Genomic DNA, 18,693 nt, shown 5'->3' with positions numbered 1-18,693 from the left:
TGTTTTGTTTCATGCTTCGAAATGTTCTCAAATGTAACTGACTCACTGAAAATAATGATCTATCTTGCATTCTAATGAAATCAAGGCTCCGATGCTTAATTGTTTTGTTTTGTAGTCTTCAAGTCCACATTTTGCACTAATAAATACATTCACTGAGTAAGGAAGCATCTGTACATGTTGTTCCCTTCAACCAGCAGCCGTGAGAGGGAACTATTTTCAATTCAATAAATCAAGGGTGCGAATAACAATATTTCAGCGGTGCTTCTTAAGTAAAAATGACAAATCAGGTTCCTTAATTCTTAAATTTGGACATGTCGCGGTTCTGGTTCTTTTCTTGATAGTGAATCTGAATATTATTTTTGGGTTTTTGATTTAACAAGAATTTCACTTTGGGAACATGGTGAAGGGCATGATTTTTGTTTGTATATGAAAAATTTTTCAACCAATTAATCAAATTTGAAAAGTAATTGTTTCTTGCGTATACTACTTTGTAAACGGCAGTAGGTTGAATATGTACACTGACAAAATATAAATGCAGCCCTTTGGTTTGACTCCCATTTTCATGAGATGAACTCAAAGATCTAAAAACTATCTATCATCTAATATACGACCAAAATAACCATTTTCTTCAAAATATTTGTTCCACAATCCTGAAAAAGTCGTGTGATAGTGGAGCACTTCTCTTTGCCGAGATAATCCATCCACCTCAACAGGTGTGGGATATCAAGATGCTGATTGACAGGCATGAATTATTGGCACCAGGGTGTTGCCTTATAGCTGGCCACGAATAAAGGCCATCTGAACGTGCAGTTTTGCTTTATTGGGGGGTCTGGGGGGGTCCGAAAAACCCTAGGGTTAAACCCTTAACCCTAAACCATGTCACCCATTGAGCATGGTTTGGGATGCTCTGGATCGGCGTATACGACAGCGTGTCTCCAGTTCCTGCCGATATCCAGCACTGCGTGAGGCAAAATGGGTGGTCACCCACCAGATACTGACTTGGTTTTCGGACCCCCCCAGACCCCCCAATAAAGCAAAACTGCACGTTTCAGAGTGGCCTTTTATTGTGGCCAGCCTAAGGCACACCTGTGCAATAATCATGCTGTCTAATCAGCATCTTGATATGCCACACCTGTGAGGTGGGATGGATTATCTCGGCAAAGGAGAAGTGCTCACTATCACAGATTTTTTTCAGATTTGTGAACAATATTTGAGAGAAATGGTTATTTTGTGTATATAGAAAATGTTTTAGATCTTTGAGTTCATCTCATGAAAAATGGGAGCAAAAACAAAAGGGCTGCATTTATATTTTTGTTCAGTGTAATATTCAATACTGCCGTTTACAAAGTAGGTTCGCAAGAAACAATTACTTTTCAAATTTGATTAATTGGTTGAAAAAATTTTCATATACAAACAAAAACATGCCCTTCACATGTTCCCAAAGTGAATGTCTTGTTAAATCAAAAACCCAAATATATTCAGTTCACTATCAAAAAAGACCAGAAACCGCACATGTCCAAATTTAAGAATTAAGAACTGAATTTGTATTTTTTCTTAAGAAGGACCTGAAATATTTATTCGACCTTGATTTATTGAATTTGAAAATAGTTCCACTCTCACGGCTGCTGGTTGAAGGGAACAACATGTACAGATGCTTCCTTACTCAGTGAAGCAAATGTGACTTTAGACTACAAAACAAAACAATAAGCATCGGAGCCTTTGATGTTCATTAGAAATGCAAATTAGATCATTATTTCAGTGAGTCAGTTACATTTGCAGAACATTTCGAAGCATAAACAAACATCTGCAAGGTCTTTAAAAAGGTAACTGTTTACATGCACAGCAGCAATAACAAAAACGCCACAAGGCATTTTAACGCCATCCTCAGAAGGCTTTGAACACCTGTCGAGTGCTGTGAGCAGAGACATAACTCACACATTTAAAATCATTTTCATTATTTAGGAATCACATTTTAGTTTGGTTGATGAAATGTCCAAGTTGATGTCTCGTTCATCTCATCAACAGTCAGTGCACTGTCACAAAGGACAAAGAAACATACAAAATAAGGAGAAAAAGTAAACATGTTGCATCCACAAATCCCCATAAAACAGAATGATGGGACTATTTTCCAGCATTTACATCTACACATTCAAATGTTCTCTTCAAATCAGCTCAACTATATCCTGAGGTCCTCCAGTGAGAAACTGTCCCTACATTAATCTCTGGTGAAAATGATAAGATTTTCCCAAGCAGGCGAATTACAGCGGCGTATGCCTCATAATGCTATCAGCGTTGAATGATTTGCATCCACTTAATATATTCATCAAACCCTGTCGAATCATTAATCCCTCTGCCTTCAGATACAGTATCATTTTTAATGCTGTAACTGTTGTTATTTATAGATCACAGGCGACGTCTAATGGCAGTCTGCTATTAGGAGTCTCATCCGTTTTAGAGAAATAAAGCGGTTTGACACCTGCTGGTTCTTTTTATAATCAAAAACTGTCAGAGCACATAATACTGAATATGTTATTTAACAGCTCTCTTTAAATCTAAACTCTCCTCCAAAGTGTCATTTAAAGTGTTTATCTCAGCCCTGATGTGATTAAGATAAGGAGCACATCGTAATCATCTGTGGAAAATCTTCAAAGGACGGAGAGCGGCTCAAAGTTGCAATCTTTAAACACCAGTTTTGCCTTGTTTTTCCCCCTGGTTAAAAGTCCTCTCACATCATGTCTTCTCTCTGCTGACACACAGTCGGAGAATACAGATCAAAATGTAAATCTGTCATTCCTCTTTCAGCATGGGAGGGAACATCTCATATGCAGAAGAAGAGGAACATTTCTTCTCCTTATTCTTCATCGCTGCACTCCTCCTCTCTTGGAGTGTGAAATTGAGAAAGCGGCTTGATGCCGCTGGCGTGCGTTGTGGGAGTTTTCCCCCACATTACTTACATTTTCTTTTCACTCGCTGCCTTGAAGAGGAAGCAGAGGGAGGGATAAGTGTAGGACAGCAGAGTCCCACACATCAAATATCTGAAGAGAAAATGCTCATGAGCTTTAAAGATACATTAGAACGGTCGTTGGATGACTTTTTTTTTAAAATGACTCATGCTCCTATTTTCCATTTTCATTCTTAGTTTTGTATTTTACACACCTCCAAGTAAACATGGGTTGTCAAAGTGCCAATTGAGAGAGACAGCCTATCAACACACACACACTGCCGGCCACTTTCACCAAGCAGTCCTTAACAAAGGCACGACTCTCTACGCATAGCAATTTGGTGAGACACCACAAAACGGTTTCAGCTTTTTGAGAATGTGTGAGCACTGACTGTCAAACAGAAACACCTGAAGAAAGCTTACATGTGTGCTTCTCACCCATAAAACTGCCCAACCTCCACTACTGACTTTCCCACTAAAATGAATTGCTCCTGATGTGCCATTTGCTTTCTAGAAGTTGTCCTTTCCAACCTGAAATATGTATGTATTGGGCACAGTATTGCAGAACGGGAATGGACCGTGCATTATTCAAATGTAATGCGTGTCACGTTCAGGGGGTCACAAAATGTCTCGCTGTTAGCCTCCGGGCAGCACTTTGAGCGACTCTGATGTAGAGCATAGCAATAAACTCATCTTGATTTCAAAGCTGTAACTAACTAGCTACATATTTATCAAAAAGTACAAAAACAGGCTCTTCCAAATGTTACCCAATTCCCTTGACCTACAGCAGTAGTTCTCAAACTTTTTCTGGCAGGCCCCCCCTTTGGAGAAAAAAAAAGTTGGCCCCCCCCAACACAAATAGTCAGGCTCAGTGGCGGCGCCAGAGATTTCTTTTGGGGGTGCTGTGGGGTAGCTTGACGTTTCATAGAGGGTGCTCAAACATTTAGGGTTTCCCATTAATGTACCGGGCTACAGTGGAATTTTCTACTGNATGTTAAATGGTTAAAATCCGTAAATCGCTGCGGGAATAAGGTTTCGCCTTTTGGGAGAATAAACCCCACAGATCCTCAACTCCGGTGTGTTTCACTCATTAACAACGCAACACAGAGCAACAAGAACGTTGTCTACAGTAGCCATGAACTCGCATGTTTTATCTTATTGCATGGACCACCCGAATAGGTTAAGGGGCCTTTGGCTTTTCTTGCCGAGGGGGGGGTGGGGTGCGGTGCCCCCACAAATAGAATAAAATTCTGTGGGAAACACTATCAACCTTTTATAAGCTTGGGCTGTTAAGAGTCCAAACCTAGGGGTCATGCCCCTCTAAAGGGTCTCAATATGAAAAAGTCGGATTGCGAGATGATTAACGGAAATAAAATAAAACGCAACATTTTTTGTTGTCTTTCCTCTAAAATGTGTACTTTTCCTTCAATATTCGATCATATGAAACCTTTGGTGTGATTGCTACAGTAACTAACTCTCTCCTGTGCTGCCTAACATCAGCTGTATACCCCCAGGCTCTTTATTACTCACCATATCGACCTCAGAGATTGTGTCCAAACTTTCAACCTGAACATCCACTCCGACTGGAATTGGAGGACCTGAAATAAAAGGACTCATGTCAGGATTGCATAACACACGTGTTATTTCTCTGCATAGACGCTTGTTGAGCGTTTAATGGCTGTGACAGTGTGTTAAACATATAAGGCAACTAAAACAGAGCTTATTTAAATCTTTGCTCCCAAAACAAACAAACAAACAAACAAACAAACAAACAACAGAAACGATGTAGAGCATCTGCTTGCACCACATCTGTGTCAGCCTAGCTGGGATTTTACTTTTGACCCTGTACTGTATAGCCTTAGTACTCTGCATCCTCATCCACCAAAACAACACAAACACAATTAGGTCACAATAAGGGATCAAAGTGGATGTCGCAGTTGACAAAATCCAGCTCTCCTTTTAACTTGCAGCTGAGCAAAAAAGATCCTGCGAGAGGTCACAGCGGCAGATTGTGGTGTAATTAAAAGTAGGAGTGGTCTGATAAAAACAGCACATGTTTCTCTTATCCAAGCCTTATGTCTAATGACGAATAAAAAGATAACGATGGCTAAAAGGATTATAAATATAAATGTCATTACCGTATTCTAGTGAAAACCAAAGCCTGTGAGCTTTACTTACATTAAAACACTGTTATATACACTCATGATGCAAAATACGTGGATTAACCATGTGATGTAAAAAAGTGCAGTTGAAAGTTAGGGGGTGTCATTAAGATCTCCAGGAGCTTATGGGATTCTTACTGCACGGATCTCATCCAGCTTAACATGCAGCCTATACACTGTGCACATAGTCTGTCTGAGCTATACAAATACAACCCTTTTATTTAAAAGCTCTTCAATTGGAAGTAACATTTCATTTCCTTTCTGACCTCCAAAGGCTGGCCTCATGGTGAAATCGTGGTCGTCTATTCTGAGGAGCTGCTCGGATTTTGTCATCAAGGTTTTTGTCATGTCTGCACTCCGTTTGTAAATGGGACTGTGAAAAAGAAGAAGGTAAAACATGTCATTGAGCTTTAGGGATACATTGTGTGGTGCTTTTATGTCAAAATGGAAAATCCAAAGAATAAATTGGACTGTGGTCATTTTTTCATCAGAGGTTTAGAAAACTCACTTTCCGGTTTTTTGACCTCCACTCCCGTCCATCCTGGTCTCTCTTCGCGACCTAATGCGTTAACGGTAACAAAAACATAAATTATAAACATCTGTAACATATGGCAGCAGCAAAACATTAGAACAAGTTGGAGTTGTTGATATTTTTTATTTAAATCCAGTTTTACCTTTATTTTACAAGGTTTTTCATTTGCAGTTGTAATATGTAAGTAGCTCGGCCGCATTAGTCAACCCACATCAATTCATAGAGTAGGGTACAATGATGTATATATTTTTGTTGGTTTTGAATCTTTACTCCAGTCCACCTTTTCTCATCACATCTGGTAAAGAGTAAGCCAGCTCTTCTACTGTTCAAGAGGCTGCTTGTATGTGTATGCGTTATTGTGTTTGAGTCAGGCAGAGAGAGAAGGAGAAAAAAAGATTTCTAAAAAAACCCTAAAATGTATTATTAGAGTAGAGAAAGCTGTGACAGAGAGGGACAAATCCCTATGACAACCACAGACGTGCATAAAGGAAAAACCATAGAAATAGTTTTCACAGCGAGAAAAACAGACAAACCAAACCAAGGAAGAGGGGTTTTCTAGCTAACTGCAGAGCTCTGTGGGCAGTGGGTGCTCCTCGTATGCGTCCAGCAGCTGGTTTATAATCCTCTTGGCATAAAGGCCTCTACAACCCCCCCCCCCTCTGCCTGCCCACGCCACACAGCGAGCTGCCGTCTGCACACGGTTCCTGCTATGCAGCAAGACACCTGCATGCATCTGGGTCAATGGGCCAGATTCCTGCAGAGGTCATCTTGGACACATGCATGTATACAAAGAACAGAAACTGCAGACAACCTTAAGTTGAGCAAAAGGAAATGCATGTTTAAACCCTAACAGGGTAGAAACAGGAGGTATTGATTATTTAATTGAATATGTGAATACGTCTAAAAGGAGACCCACAACTACACTGTAGGTCAGTGGTTCTCAAAGTGGGGGGCGCAGAGGCATGCCAGGGGGGGCGCGAGAGACCAGGAGGAAAAATGGTTATACTTTTTTTTTTATAGATTTAAAAAAAATTATTGATTTGAATATAATATGATGCAGTACAGTACTATTACATCTGGGCCTCTGTGTTTCATTAAAGCTTGGCTTTGTGTGTGTGTGTGTGTGTGTGTGTGTGTGTGTGTGTGTGTGTGTGTGGTGTGTGTGTGTGTGTGTGTGTGTGTGTGTGTGTGTGTGTGTGTGTGTGTGTGTGTGTGTGGAACGAGCCATTTTGTGTGCGCGAGCGAGAGAGAGAGAGCGCAGAGATCGTTGTTGTTAGCTTTTGGTGCTAGCAAGCTACGCTAACGGATATACGGAGTTTTTTTAACAACAAAGTGGAGGAGAGTCCTCTCCTGTCAGACTGAGAGGCTCAGTGAACTAAATGACTCTCTCAGCGTTATCTCAGTGCGTCTCAAACGTTTTGGTCACCATTAATGTAAACAATTATTTCCGAGGCACACGTTTATATGATCATTATAGTTATAAAAAAACAAGAGAATAAATGAAAAACAGGTATGAAATACTATATGACAGTAAAACAAGAATAAAGTTTAAAAGGGTGATTTGTAAAATATCTATAAAGAAAAAGTCAATCTGTTTACAGTTCTGTTTCAAATGGGTGTTGAGAGAGGTATCCATAGAACTCTTCATTTTGCTCTCAAAGTGCACCAGATTGATGCATTTAACTTCAATATTGAAAAGTAATCTTCCCGGGGGAGCTTGCCCCCAGACCCCCCTATGTGAGGTCCACTCCCCACTTATAAAAATAGCACTTTACCCCTGCTTACACCTATATGCCTTGAGCTGATTATCGAGCCTTCATTGTAACTGTCACACTGTGTGTTTGCGTGGGGATTGTCGTTTCGTGTAAAGTCGTAAAGTTCAATAAAAGAGGGATCTTGGTTGTACAGTTGTTTTTTTGTAACGTGTCAAAATTCTTAATTATTGATGACTTTAGTTTTTCGAATTCTTTAGTGTCGAATAAGAATGTCTATGTTCGGTGTTTATGTTTACGAGGTGTTGTCCCTTTGTCGTGAGACCCGTGCGTAGAGTAGGGAGGGGAGATTTCTTCGTCCGCGCGTGAGGGCACAAGGCTAAATTGTTGAGCGTTATTGGCCCACGTATTTTGTGTTGTCTAGAAGAAACTTATCAGCCGTAGATAGTTATAGGCATTACGTGGAGGATGGCGCGTCACCAACGACGGTGTAAGAGAGAAAGCCGGGGTGGAAACCTCTGTTTGTTTTTCAGCGGGGGCCGGATTTGTGTTAAGTCCGTCGACCGGCCTGCGGTCTGGTCTTCTAAGAAAACCCCACGACACTCCGATCGAGACGCAAAGTATCTCCCCGGTTGTGTAAAATCCGCAAAGTAATTACATGCGGAGCCCAGCGTTTTGTTTTTTGTGTGTGGATAGTCAGTGTCCTCTGTAAAGATGACCGTTGTTATAGTGTTGTTTGTTNTGTGTGACGAAGTTACCTTCGTCACTGTGGACTGACGGCTTCGGGCCTTGTAATATTGCACATGTGGTTTGGTTTGGGGGTGTTCCCCAAACCCGTTTTGTCTGCAAAACGGGTTTGGGGAACACCCCCAAACCAAACCACATGTGCAATATTACAAGGCCCGAAGCCGTCAGTCCACAGTGACGAAGGTAACTTCGTCACACAACCTTTAGGACGATATCAATCAGCACTGGTATATTCTATTTTACAAAATGTAAACAACATGATGCAACAATATAAGCGCAGTATAACAGTAGGCCTACTCAACAGCGTCAACATATACTGTCCCATCCACCAACAGTTCTATAAGCCAGGGGTTCCCAAACTTTTCAGCCCGCGACCCCCAAAATAACAGTGCCAGAGACTGGCGACCCCCTGTCGACGGGGGGAGTGAAAAAAAAGTTTGAGAAACACTGCGCTAGTGGATTGTCAAAGGGGGAGCCTCGTTGCGGGGAAATTATACAGATGGCTAGTCCGCCCCTGAAAATGTCTATGCAAACGTTATTATTAATACTAATTAAAAAAAAAAAATTATAAAAAAAATTAGTAAATATTTTTTAATAAAAACATTTTTTTTTAATACATTTTTATTTTGTAATCATCTGGCGACCCCCACTTGGGGTCTCGCGACCCCCACTTTGGGAACCCCTGGATTAGACCACCAAAAAATAATAATAATGTTTTTTTTGTGTGCCTTGGCATCCATGTGTGGCGGACTATATTTAATTGTGGTGGCCCGCCACAAATAAATCAATGTATGGGAAACCTCCTTGCAACCGTTATTTATTGACATTAGCTGATAATACTGTATTTTTATTTAATTAAGATTTTGAATGCAGGACCTTTACTTGCCATGAAGTATTTTTATTGTATTGGTACTTGTACTTAATGAAATCATTTGAGAACCAGCTTCTTGCTTCCTGTAGGACTTCACCATGACTCTGTACCTGCGTCACTACTGGAAGGACGAGCGGCTGTCCTTCCCGAGCACCAACAACCAGAGCATGACCTTCGACAGCCGCCTGGTGAAGAAGATCTGGGTCCCCGACATGTTCTTCGTCCACTCCAAGCGATCTTTCATCCACGACACCACGACCGATAACGTCATGCTGAGGGTTTACCCCGACGGAAACGTCCTCTACAGTCTCAGGTAAACACATCTAGCGAGCATGAACCTAGCCGAGGAGCCAACTGAACCTAAAATAAACAATATATCAAATATGTCATACAGAAAGATATTATTCAGTAGGAAAGGTCTGTATATTTAAAACATGACATTTGAGATAATGACTTTGGCGTTTTATTGTTAAAAAAAACTGGTATCAGAGAGAAAAGCGTTTTCCCCTGTAGTCTAAACAAAAAAACCTCCCTAAGCAATGCCAACATACTGAAAAAATTACCAAAATTGGCAAATGAGAAGATCGCATAGCAGTCATTTTAACTTTTAAAGGTCACCTCTGATTCCTTTCAGATAGTTTCACAGCAGGGGAAGCATCTTGTGGAATAAAATGTATGAGTCATTTGATGTTACCAGAGGAAAATGCCAAATGCTGTGTGACATTTCTCAGCTGATTGCAGGGACTTTTTAAATATCAATTGGTTTAATATTTACAGAGATAGTAGTGAAGTAGGCCCCTTGATGGGAAAATGGTGGAAGAGGAAGGGAAGAGGGGAAAAGTGAGACTAGAATACAGGAAGAGAATACATAGTTAAAAAAAGAAACGTTTATAAAAACAACACATATCCTTATTTTCTTGGTTTCAGTCAGCTAAAAACAAAGCCTATGTACACACAGTTGTCAGTTTACCCTTCGTCCTTGCTGGTACTCATTTTCTTTGGTTCTCTGCTGGTCTCCCTGCAGAGTCACTGTCACTGCCATGTGCAACATGGACCTCAGCCGCTTCCCTCTGGACACCCAGACCTGCTCGCTGGAGATCGAGAGCTGTGAGTGCATTTATAAAAATAGATCGAGCAATATTTTAGAAAGACAGCAATATCTCAATTAAATTATCAGATATCAAAGTTTCCTACACGACAAAGTGTTTATGTTTTCCAGATAACTATCTCACTGACCTTTTTGTAGTGCCATAAATATGACTAACATCTCCTTGATATTCAAGAAATGGCTATATTTACTGAGGACATTGCAACCTCTTTTACAATTTCCTTGCAAAATGTTGCTTTCGCACTCTCCTCAAGTTTGCTCACCAGATCTCTCATGAAATCTGTGATATATGATTATATGTGATGCCAAAACCTCGCCTCGAGCATCACCCTTTCAGCTCCTCTGCTAATAAGGCTCTAAAACTGTCAGAATCACACGGTGCGATGAACATCGAAGTCTCTAGGGACCGCTTGAGGTGCTTTAGAATTGTGAAAACTCTTTTTAAATCTTCGCATATTTTGTTCACATTAAAACCGAGCAAATGTGAAACTAAATCTGTCCTGATTTGGTTTGCCACAGATGTACTCACTTCTCCTTCTTCTCCCCTCCAGATGCGTACACAGATGACGACCTGATGTTGTACTGGAAGAAGGGCAACGAATCCCTGAACACGGACGAAAGAATATCTCTGTCCCAGTTCCTCATCCAGAAATTTCACACCACCACTAAGCTGGCTTTCTACAGCAGCACAGGTATCCACAACAAGCACTTCTAAGACATACAGTATACCCAACTGATTATGCAAATGTCTGCTTTGTGCATAAAAAACGAAATCACAATTGAAACTTACAATGAGTCCTATTTGACTTTTAAAGCCTTTTCCAACTAAAGGATCAAGTCTTTCTGACATACATTTTGAATGTCACACCAGGAATAATACGCTAAAATGTAATCCTTGCCAAACTAAATAAATCAAACTCCTGTCAAACATTGTAGAGCCGCTGTGAAAGCCCCGCAGCTTCCTTAAAACCACATGTCACTCTCTAGCTCCTATCCCTCCCTGCTACAGTTTGGAACCGCCGCTTTGAGTATTTGTGCTGTGTAACGGCAGATCAAATACCACAATGTTATTATTTCTTCTTCCCAGGCTGGTACAATCGCTTGTACATCCACTTCACCCTGCGGCGCCACATCTTCTTCTTCCTGCTGCAGACCTACTTCCCGGCCACTCTGATGGTCATGTTGTCCTGGGTGTCCTTCTGGATCGACCGCAGGGCCGTCCCCGCCAGGGTGCCGCTCGGTAGGAAGGAGCTCCTCTCACAGGGCGACGTATCAGCAGAAAAACTCAGCTCAAAGAGAATATTAAGTGTGGAGAAGTGGCTTATTCCCAGCAAAAAAATGGGGTAGCTGGATAAGATAAGATGTACTTTTTCGATCCTAAATTGCGATTTTTTTTCCCGTTATAGCAGCAAGGCATTTCATATCATTAGAAATGAAAAAGAATCTAATCGTAAAACGCAACTAAAAAAAAAAAAATGACCGTGAGGATAAAACATCTGTAAACTATCTCACAAATAAAACACTATTGAAGGGCCAAGTTACAGTTTGCACAATATACACTGTTGCCCACTGTGATTTAATTTTCACTGTGAGAGTTGTTTTTTTAAGGCTCTTATTAAAGAACTTATCAGAATCAGCTCACCCTGAATATTTATGAATCTTGTCTAGCTTCAGAAAGGATAAAGATACCATCGAGCACTGGAGGGAGCTTTAGAAGACTCCCAGTGAGAGGATGGCGTCATGCCACCAGGAAGGAAGTGAAAGGCATTTATTAGAGGCCAAATAAGGAGACATTTAAAATGGTTGGAAGTATTTTTGAAATGGTGTCAAAGTAGTTCTGCCAGTTGCAAATGTAATGTTGGGCCAGAAAAGTTTTTAAGGGTTGGATCGGATGGAAGCATGACATGTGTCTCAACTATCGGGAATACATCGTGAAAATCAAGCTTTGGAAAAATGGACCCTAGCACTGTGTCAGTGGGAAATGAGTGGGGATTTTGTTAAGAGCAGTATCTCACAACCGACCCTCCTGATTTATCCTCAGTTTTTTCTCACAGAAAGCCTTGACTTCATGCTCACTTAGCCCCAAAACTCGTGAACCTGATAATTTTATACAATACGATTTTTTTTATTTTCTTCTGCAGAGAGCTTTTCAGAGCGTTTCGACACTGATAGTGAAAGTACTAGATCAGAAGGCAGGGTAATATGGAAAAACGGTTATATAACGTAGCCCTTTCTATGGTATTTATCATTCTTTTTCAGCTTCCCAGCCCAGTGTAAATCAGCGCTTTGATGTGTTTGTGTGTTTTACTCCAGGCATCACCACAGTGCTAACCATGTCCACCATCATCACCGGGGTCAACGCCTCCATGCCCCGCGTCTCCTACATCAAGGCGGTGGACATTTACCTCTGGGTCAGTTTTGTCTTTGTGTTCCTGTCGGTGATAGAGTACGCGGCGGTCAACTACCTCTCCACCGTGCAGGAGAGGAAAGAGAGGAAACTGAGGGAGAGAGTAAGTATTATTTTTGTGAATTTTTATCCTCTGGTTGTTCATAGTCTGAAGTTAAAAACACAGTTAACCTATGAAATGTTTGTCTTTTATTATTCACGTACACAGTGTAACATTACCAAACCAGAGCAATATCAACTCTGCTTCACTACATTACAAACAGTACTTAAAAAAGCATTAAAAAAACTCAATTATTGGGCACATTTTCTTAAGACTAAACGAATAAGAGTAAAAACTGCTTGTGAGGAAATCATGTCATACAGGGTGTAAATAATAAATGTGTAACTGACTCAATCTTTCCTTAAAATAAGGAAGCAACAGAAAGCTCTGATGTTTTTTGAATTAATTATTAAGTAACATTTTCATATTTTTTAATGCTGAAATGTCCTTCACACAGCGTATACAGTTGTAGTTAAACCCTTTAACAACCATGCTATATGTTTAAAGGGGACAAATCATGATGACTCTATTGTTGAGTGCTTCATAAACATCTGCATATCTGGAGTGCATACCAACCCAAACATTTGTAAAAAAAAATGCCTTTATCAGAAAACATGAGATTCAGTATGAGAACTATTATGTGTAGCTAGCAGAAACAAGAAATACAAGTATGAGCCTTAATTAAGCATAACGTGTCCGCTTTGGTGGTAAACATGGAATAAATATACTTTATAGGCTACTAAAAAATCGAATCCAACCATTTTAAATCATTTTACGGACTGATTTGAATAACCCAAGTGTTAAACGGTCTACTTGTACGATGAAAGCTGAGTTGCTGTAATAGCTTCAGATAAGAAAGATGTTCTCATGAAAAGCCAGCAAAGAGACAGCTGAGGTTAAATGCAACATCTCCAGACTCCGCCCATCCCTTTCTCAATCAAACACTGAAGTCCTGGTCAATGCATTTGTCACGTCCCGCGTCGACTACTGTAACGCCATCCTCTCAGGCATTCCCACCAAACTCATCAATAAACTTCAAATCATACAGAACTCTGCAGCCCGGATCATCACCGGCACCAAGGCCTCAGAACACATCACCCCCATCCTCATCCAACTCCACTGGCTCCCTGTTCAATCCCGTATCAACTTCAAAAACCTACTGCTCACTTACAAAGCCACATAACCTTATTATTATTATTATTATTATTAAGCTCTCTCTAAGTCAAAACAGCACTTGTATGACCTGATTTTATATCCAAATATTTTATACATTTAATTATTTCAAAACCGGTGGAAGCATGAATACTTCATGGGCATTTGAAATAAACAGATAAATATTTTCTAAATTGGCTCAGTTTAAGCTTCTCTCGGGCTACGGTATATTATTTCTGAGACTACAGCTCGTGTGTTACTGTTCTTCATCTGCCAAATGCCGCAGCATCTGGAGCCAAATTGCCCACGTACCCCGAGGAACATTTCCAGCACAAACATCCTTCGTTCTATAAATGTTTCAAGCCAAAGTGATTTAAAGTCACTCAGTGTGTAGAAAAATAACATTTAACAAACTAATGGATTTATATTCTTTGTTTCAGTTTATGACTTTACAATGAGCAGATTTCAGAGTGTTAAAAAGGACTTTGTGTTCTTTTTCCTCCTCCAGCTGCCGTGTACATGCGGCCTTGGTAACCCTGACGACATGATGATCGACCCCCAGATCACTGGCTACGGGTCCATGGATATCAACAACACGGGGAATTATGGGATGCCGGTGAACGGCGGTCGCCAGGACAGAATGTTGGCCCAGGTGTCTCTGAATGACCCGCAGATCACAGGCCAGATGAAGGCCTCCAGAGGCTACGTGAACGTTTGGATAGACACCCACGCTATAGACAAGTACTCCAGGGTTATGTTTCCTGGAGCGTACATCCTCTTTAACATCATCTATTGGTCCATCTACTCATAACCCGGGGATGCAGAAGATGATGATGATGAGACTCCAGGAGCAGGAACACGTGATGCTTTTCAGACATGATGAAGCATGGGGACCACTGACAGATTGGTGACCACTGCCTTCTCGACCCAGCCACTTAAAACTGGAGAATTTCAAATCAGCTACAGACGGACAGGATGGTTGACATAGCTGTTTTTATCACTCCGTCAAATCTGTGTGGTTTCATGTTGTAATTATAGACGTTTGGATATCGTTGTGTCCTGAAAACGTACTTCACAGAGAGACTCACACACATGGACCTGTGTTTCTGTGCAGCTCAACCCACTTCAGTTATCAATGCAGTGACTCAGCAACTCTTTAATTAAAATATGAACCGGAAGCGGATTACTGACACATTCCTTTTCTTTTTCTATATGAACTAGACGTGACAATCAATGGCAAACTGAAAATATTCAAGGTTGGTTTGTCGTTATTATATTCTAGATATCATTCTTCGTCGTAAAAATCTCAGCTCTTGGATGAGAAAAAAAATGAATTTTCTTCTAAAAACCTGATAATGTGATTATTTTAAAGTGTTTCCTTTGCAGCACGTTAGTTTGATTCAGAATGTGTTAAATGTTCTGGTGATCTTTGTGTCAATGCAATTATTTTGCTGTCAAGCTACTTACTGTCGTGCGTTTTCGTAATTCGACAAAGTTCAATATAAAGAAAAAGAGCAAAAAATGCAGTCAATAAAAACACAAATGTTAATATGTATGTTAAGTAAAACCGGAACATGAATTATGGTATTGACTTGATAAATGTACTAATTTCATATTTCAATATTTTATACAACTGAAGCTCATCTCCTCTGTTTGATGTTGTGAGGCGTTGAGGTTACAGTGACCTGTTAGTTGCTAGTGTTATCGTCTTTTTCAGCTTTAAACTCAATTATGTTTTGGTGATTAATGACAATTTTATGACAAAAAAAATCTGATATTATAGCAAACGCTGGTAACAAATGTATCAATGGGAAACATGTTTGATAATGAGCTTACAGGTGCTGAAGAACACAATCACAATACTGTACATTTTAAATCTCCTCAGTGTAATACATGTACAGATGTAAATGGATTTTGCTGCATGGCTGAATATCGCTTCTTTCTGAATGTTGCTTCTGAAGACATCAATTAAAATCTGCTCAAAACAGTTGAAGCATTTGGCTACATTTTTCTGGTACAACCTCTAGACTCTAGAGTCTCCAAATTTAATCCAATTATCCTGTTCTCCTTTACAGTATATTTCAACAGCGCTGCAGGACAAGCTTTCACAGTGATTAGACTTTGGATTGCCTCTCCTCTCTCTACAGCACAGGTCTGATATTGCTGATTAGCTTTCGTACCAAATCATATATAAATCCCTTATTTCACATGTGAGCAGTTAATGGTATTACAGAATATAAATATATATCCTCTGAAGTAGAGAGGTGTCGATGAAACTTGGCTTTAATACATTAAGCCCATTTTCTGATTTCTTACAGATAAAAGAGTAAAGATTTTTTTTTTTTCAAAGAATGTGTCATCTTTCTTTTTTGTACAAGTAACATCACCGAGGGCAAGCTGACAATTCAAACTGTGTGCACCAGTCCATTATCCTTGAATCCCTGCAGCAGAGAGAAATGAGCATCCAAAAAGATGTCCAGAACTGGATTTTCCACCACATCTGTGACCACTCAAAGGCGCTCAAGGGAAGCAAACGTTTGAATCGTGTGCTGATGGTGAAAACATGCTGAGAAATCTGAAGGAGTGAAAAGACCAATGGCAGAACTCAAAGCAATATTGTGGCAGCGGGGTGTGGTTAGGGCGTCGGCTGCTGGAGTGAAGGGAGTGGCTCGGCCGGAGGCCAGACAGCTGATCGGAATCAGGTAATCAGTGACGATATAAAAGCATGTCGTAACCTGGTTCTGGTCTGTTTTGCAGTAGGCGGGATCCTGGAAGGTCGCCAAAGGACCTGTGAAGGTTCCCACACGGGCAACGTTTGAGACCCGTGTATACTTTGTTTTGGGTGCTAATAAACGCCTGTGATCAACCAACCGGCTCTTTCCGTCCCTATTTGAAGGTTGTGGCTAGAAAGGATCCGTCTAGTGTAAAACTCTCGCGAGAGTTTGCAAGTCACGTGGCTGAATGTCTACGTTTGGCAGGCAGCCTTTCAGTTACGATCGTTAACATCAGTGGGCCACATNGACCACAGAGACACAAAGAGACAACAGAGACACAAAGAGACCACAGAGACACAAAGCGACCACGAAAGACAAACTATAGACAAAACAACTACAGAGACCTAAAACAACTCCACAAATACACAAAACAACTATGAAGAGACACAAAACTACTCAGACCAAAAATAACAAAAACTGCTAAGAGACAAACAGTGATCACGAGAGATAAAAACAACGGCAAAGAAACACAAGACATTGAATGAAAATAACAATCTGTCTCTCTCTCTAGCCAGTTGTGGGTATTTTGCATGTCTCTCACACAGAACCTAAAACTCTGACATGTTTCTCCCAGTTGGTCCACAGCTCATGTGTCCCACTAAGCTGCAGGTGAGGGAGGGGGAGAGCCTGAGCTGCGAGGCGAGAGGAAACCCCCCGCCATCCGTCACCTGGATCAGAGACGGAGTGGTGGTCGCCGTACCTACTAAGTCCAGCAGGGAGCATGCTGGGAATTACACAGTTTCTGCAAAGTCTCTTCTGGGACAGACACGTTTCACAGTGGAAGTGGAGGTCCTCCCTGGCAAAGGTACGTGTATTAGTGCTGCGTTCATATGCCTGAAATCTATATTTACAGCCCCATTGTTCTTTTATATTGAGTTCCTATTAACGAGGTTTAAACGTTCTTTCCTTCCTGAATATCCGAGTGCATTGTTATGTTTTCTAAATAGCTTTAAAACATCCTGTATCAAGGGAATTTATTTGTCTCTTCCTTTTTAGGGACTACAAACAGTTACAACGGGCATTTCCTGTTGGCCGTCTTGCTTATTTGGACGATCAACTGGTCATAAAAACTAAGGACTCAACGTGATGTGTGATGATTTTTATTCCAAAAATCTGCGAGGGAGATCTGCTTCTGCTGTGAGAAACGTTTGTCAGCGAAAACTCGTTCCGTCTCCCTTTCCTGCAGTGTGATATATAGGTTTGTGTGCATGTAAATGGTCTGCAAAGGCTAAAATCCCAAAGTTCCCCAGAGTGAGCTTCTAAGTAGCAGATAAACCTCTCTGCTTCGAGAGATTCTGCACAGGTACATTTTCTTAGAATAATTATTAATCTGATCTTTATGTAACCCGCACAAACTAACTTCCATATACTCAAGACTGAAAGCTGCTGTAGAAATAATTCACAATGTATTTTTGTACATTTCACTAATCCAAACTCGTACTGCCATAAAGATTTTATGGACACAAAACAATGTTTGTTTGTGTCGTGTGTACAGCTGTTTTTTTTCCTGTAGAATAAGATACTAACAAGTGGTGTTCAGACTTTTGAAATGCTCCAGATCCTTCACTAAAGTCATGTTCATTCTGCTGTGTATTAAAATGCTGAATTCTCCTGTCCAACATCAGTGCTTTCTTGCTTTAGACTTTAACTTCCTCGCCAATTCACCAACAAAATATGCTCCAAATTAACATAATATCAAGGGTCTAACGTTGATATGTCAAACTTTTGTAAGAGTGGCAAACGTAAGCTAAGTGTTGAAACTGTTAATTAAAAGAAAAAGGTATGCCTGGTTTTAAAGCAATACAAAATAATAAAAATTGGATGAAATATTTGAAGACTTGGGGTGTTTCTCAATGTCGAGGACGCTTCCTTGGTGGGACATGTCTTCCCACAGGTCCATCAGAGGCTAGGCAAGAATCCTTCCTGGCATTCGGAGAACGAAGAATAGAACTGGATAGCAAGTGTGCGTCATATGAGAGGCCCCGCCTTACATTTTCCGCCAAAGATTTTACAAATTGGTCCGTACGCAAAGCATTGTGGGGATTTTAAGACCGCGGAGGATACACATGTGCAGCTTTGAACTTTCCCACAACGAAGGATGCCGGCCTCGGTAGAATTCCAAGCATCCTGGACATTGGAACAGTCCTTCAGCGGGACTCGATGACGTAGCATCCTTTAAATAGTGGCTCTGGACATTGAGAAACACCACAGGTCACAAACATAGCAGTCGGCCACTTTCCACATGCA

The 18,693-nt window shown here is 40.7% G+C and overlaps 4 protein-coding genes across 4 annotated transcripts in view; 2 read left to right on the top strand and 2 right to left on the bottom strand.

The window, feature by feature from the left end:
* tmem200b (transmembrane protein 200B) overlaps window positions 1–18,693 on the bottom strand; it is a 461,151-nt gene that overhangs the window by 63,601 nt on the left and 378,857 nt on the right. The gene's annotated exons all lie outside the window — the stretch shown is intronic.
* The window catches only part of LOC104963667 (calcium/calmodulin-dependent protein kinase kinase 1-like), a 366,751-nt gene that overhangs the window by 340,193 nt on the left and 7,865 nt on the right, over window positions 1–18,693 (bottom strand). The gene's annotated exons all lie outside the window — the stretch shown is intronic.
* Window positions 8,865–15,659, top strand: LOC104963646 (gamma-aminobutyric acid receptor subunit rho-1-like). Its single transcript, XM_010792261.1, has 7 exons — window positions 8,865–8,883; window positions 9,055–9,278; window positions 9,990–10,072; window positions 10,625–10,765; window positions 11,161–11,313; window positions 12,387–12,583; window positions 14,181–15,659. The coding sequence occupies exons 2-7, from the start codon at window positions 9,064–9,066 to the stop codon at window positions 14,481–14,483; spliced, it is 1,092 nt and encodes a 363-aa protein (XP_010790563.1). The 5' UTR covers window positions 8,865–8,883; window positions 9,055–9,063; the 3' UTR covers window positions 14,484–15,659.
* Window positions 16,708–18,062, top strand: LOC104963647 (intercellular adhesion molecule 5-like). The gene is made up of 2 exons (XM_010792262.1): window positions 16,708–17,251; window positions 17,443–18,062. The coding sequence occupies exons 1-2, from the start codon at window positions 17,008–17,010 to the stop codon at window positions 17,511–17,513; spliced, it is 315 nt and encodes a 104-aa protein (XP_010790564.1). The 5' UTR covers window positions 16,708–17,007; the 3' UTR covers window positions 17,514–18,062.

This window comes from Notothenia coriiceps, unplaced genomic scaffold (assembly GCF_000735185.1).
Source record: "Notothenia coriiceps isolate Sejong01 unplaced genomic scaffold, NC01 NC01_scaffold00036396, whole genome shotgun sequence".
Lineage (NCBI taxonomy): Eukaryota > Metazoa > Chordata > Actinopteri > Perciformes > Nototheniidae > Notothenia > Notothenia coriiceps.
This window is presented reverse-complemented; position numbering and strand designations above follow the sequence as displayed.

What these genes read in the sequence shown, in the direction of transcription:
- LOC104963646 (XM_010792261.1), top strand. Translation starts at nt 9,064, where the DNA reads ATGACTCTGTACCTGCGTCACTACTGGAAGGACGAGCGGCTGTCCTTC. An exon ending in CTCGCTGGAGATCGAGAGCT is followed by an intron (nt 10,073 to 10,624) that starts GTGAGTGCATTT and finishes TCTCCCCTCCAG; the next exon opens with ATGCGTACACAGATGACGAC. An exon ending in AGAGGAAACTGAGGGAGAGA is followed by an intron (nt 12,584 to 14,180) that starts GTAAGTATTATT and finishes TTCCTCCTCCAG; the next exon opens with CTGCCGTGTACATGCGGCCT.
- LOC104963647 (XM_010792262.1), top strand. Translation starts at nt 17,008, where the DNA reads ATGTTTCTCCCAGTTGGTCCACAGCTCATGTGTCCCACTAAGCTGCAG. An exon ending in GGAGGTCCTCCCTGGCAAAG is followed by an intron (nt 17,252 to 17,442) that starts GTACGTGTATTA and finishes CTTCCTTTTTAG; the next exon opens with GGACTACAAACAGTTACAAC.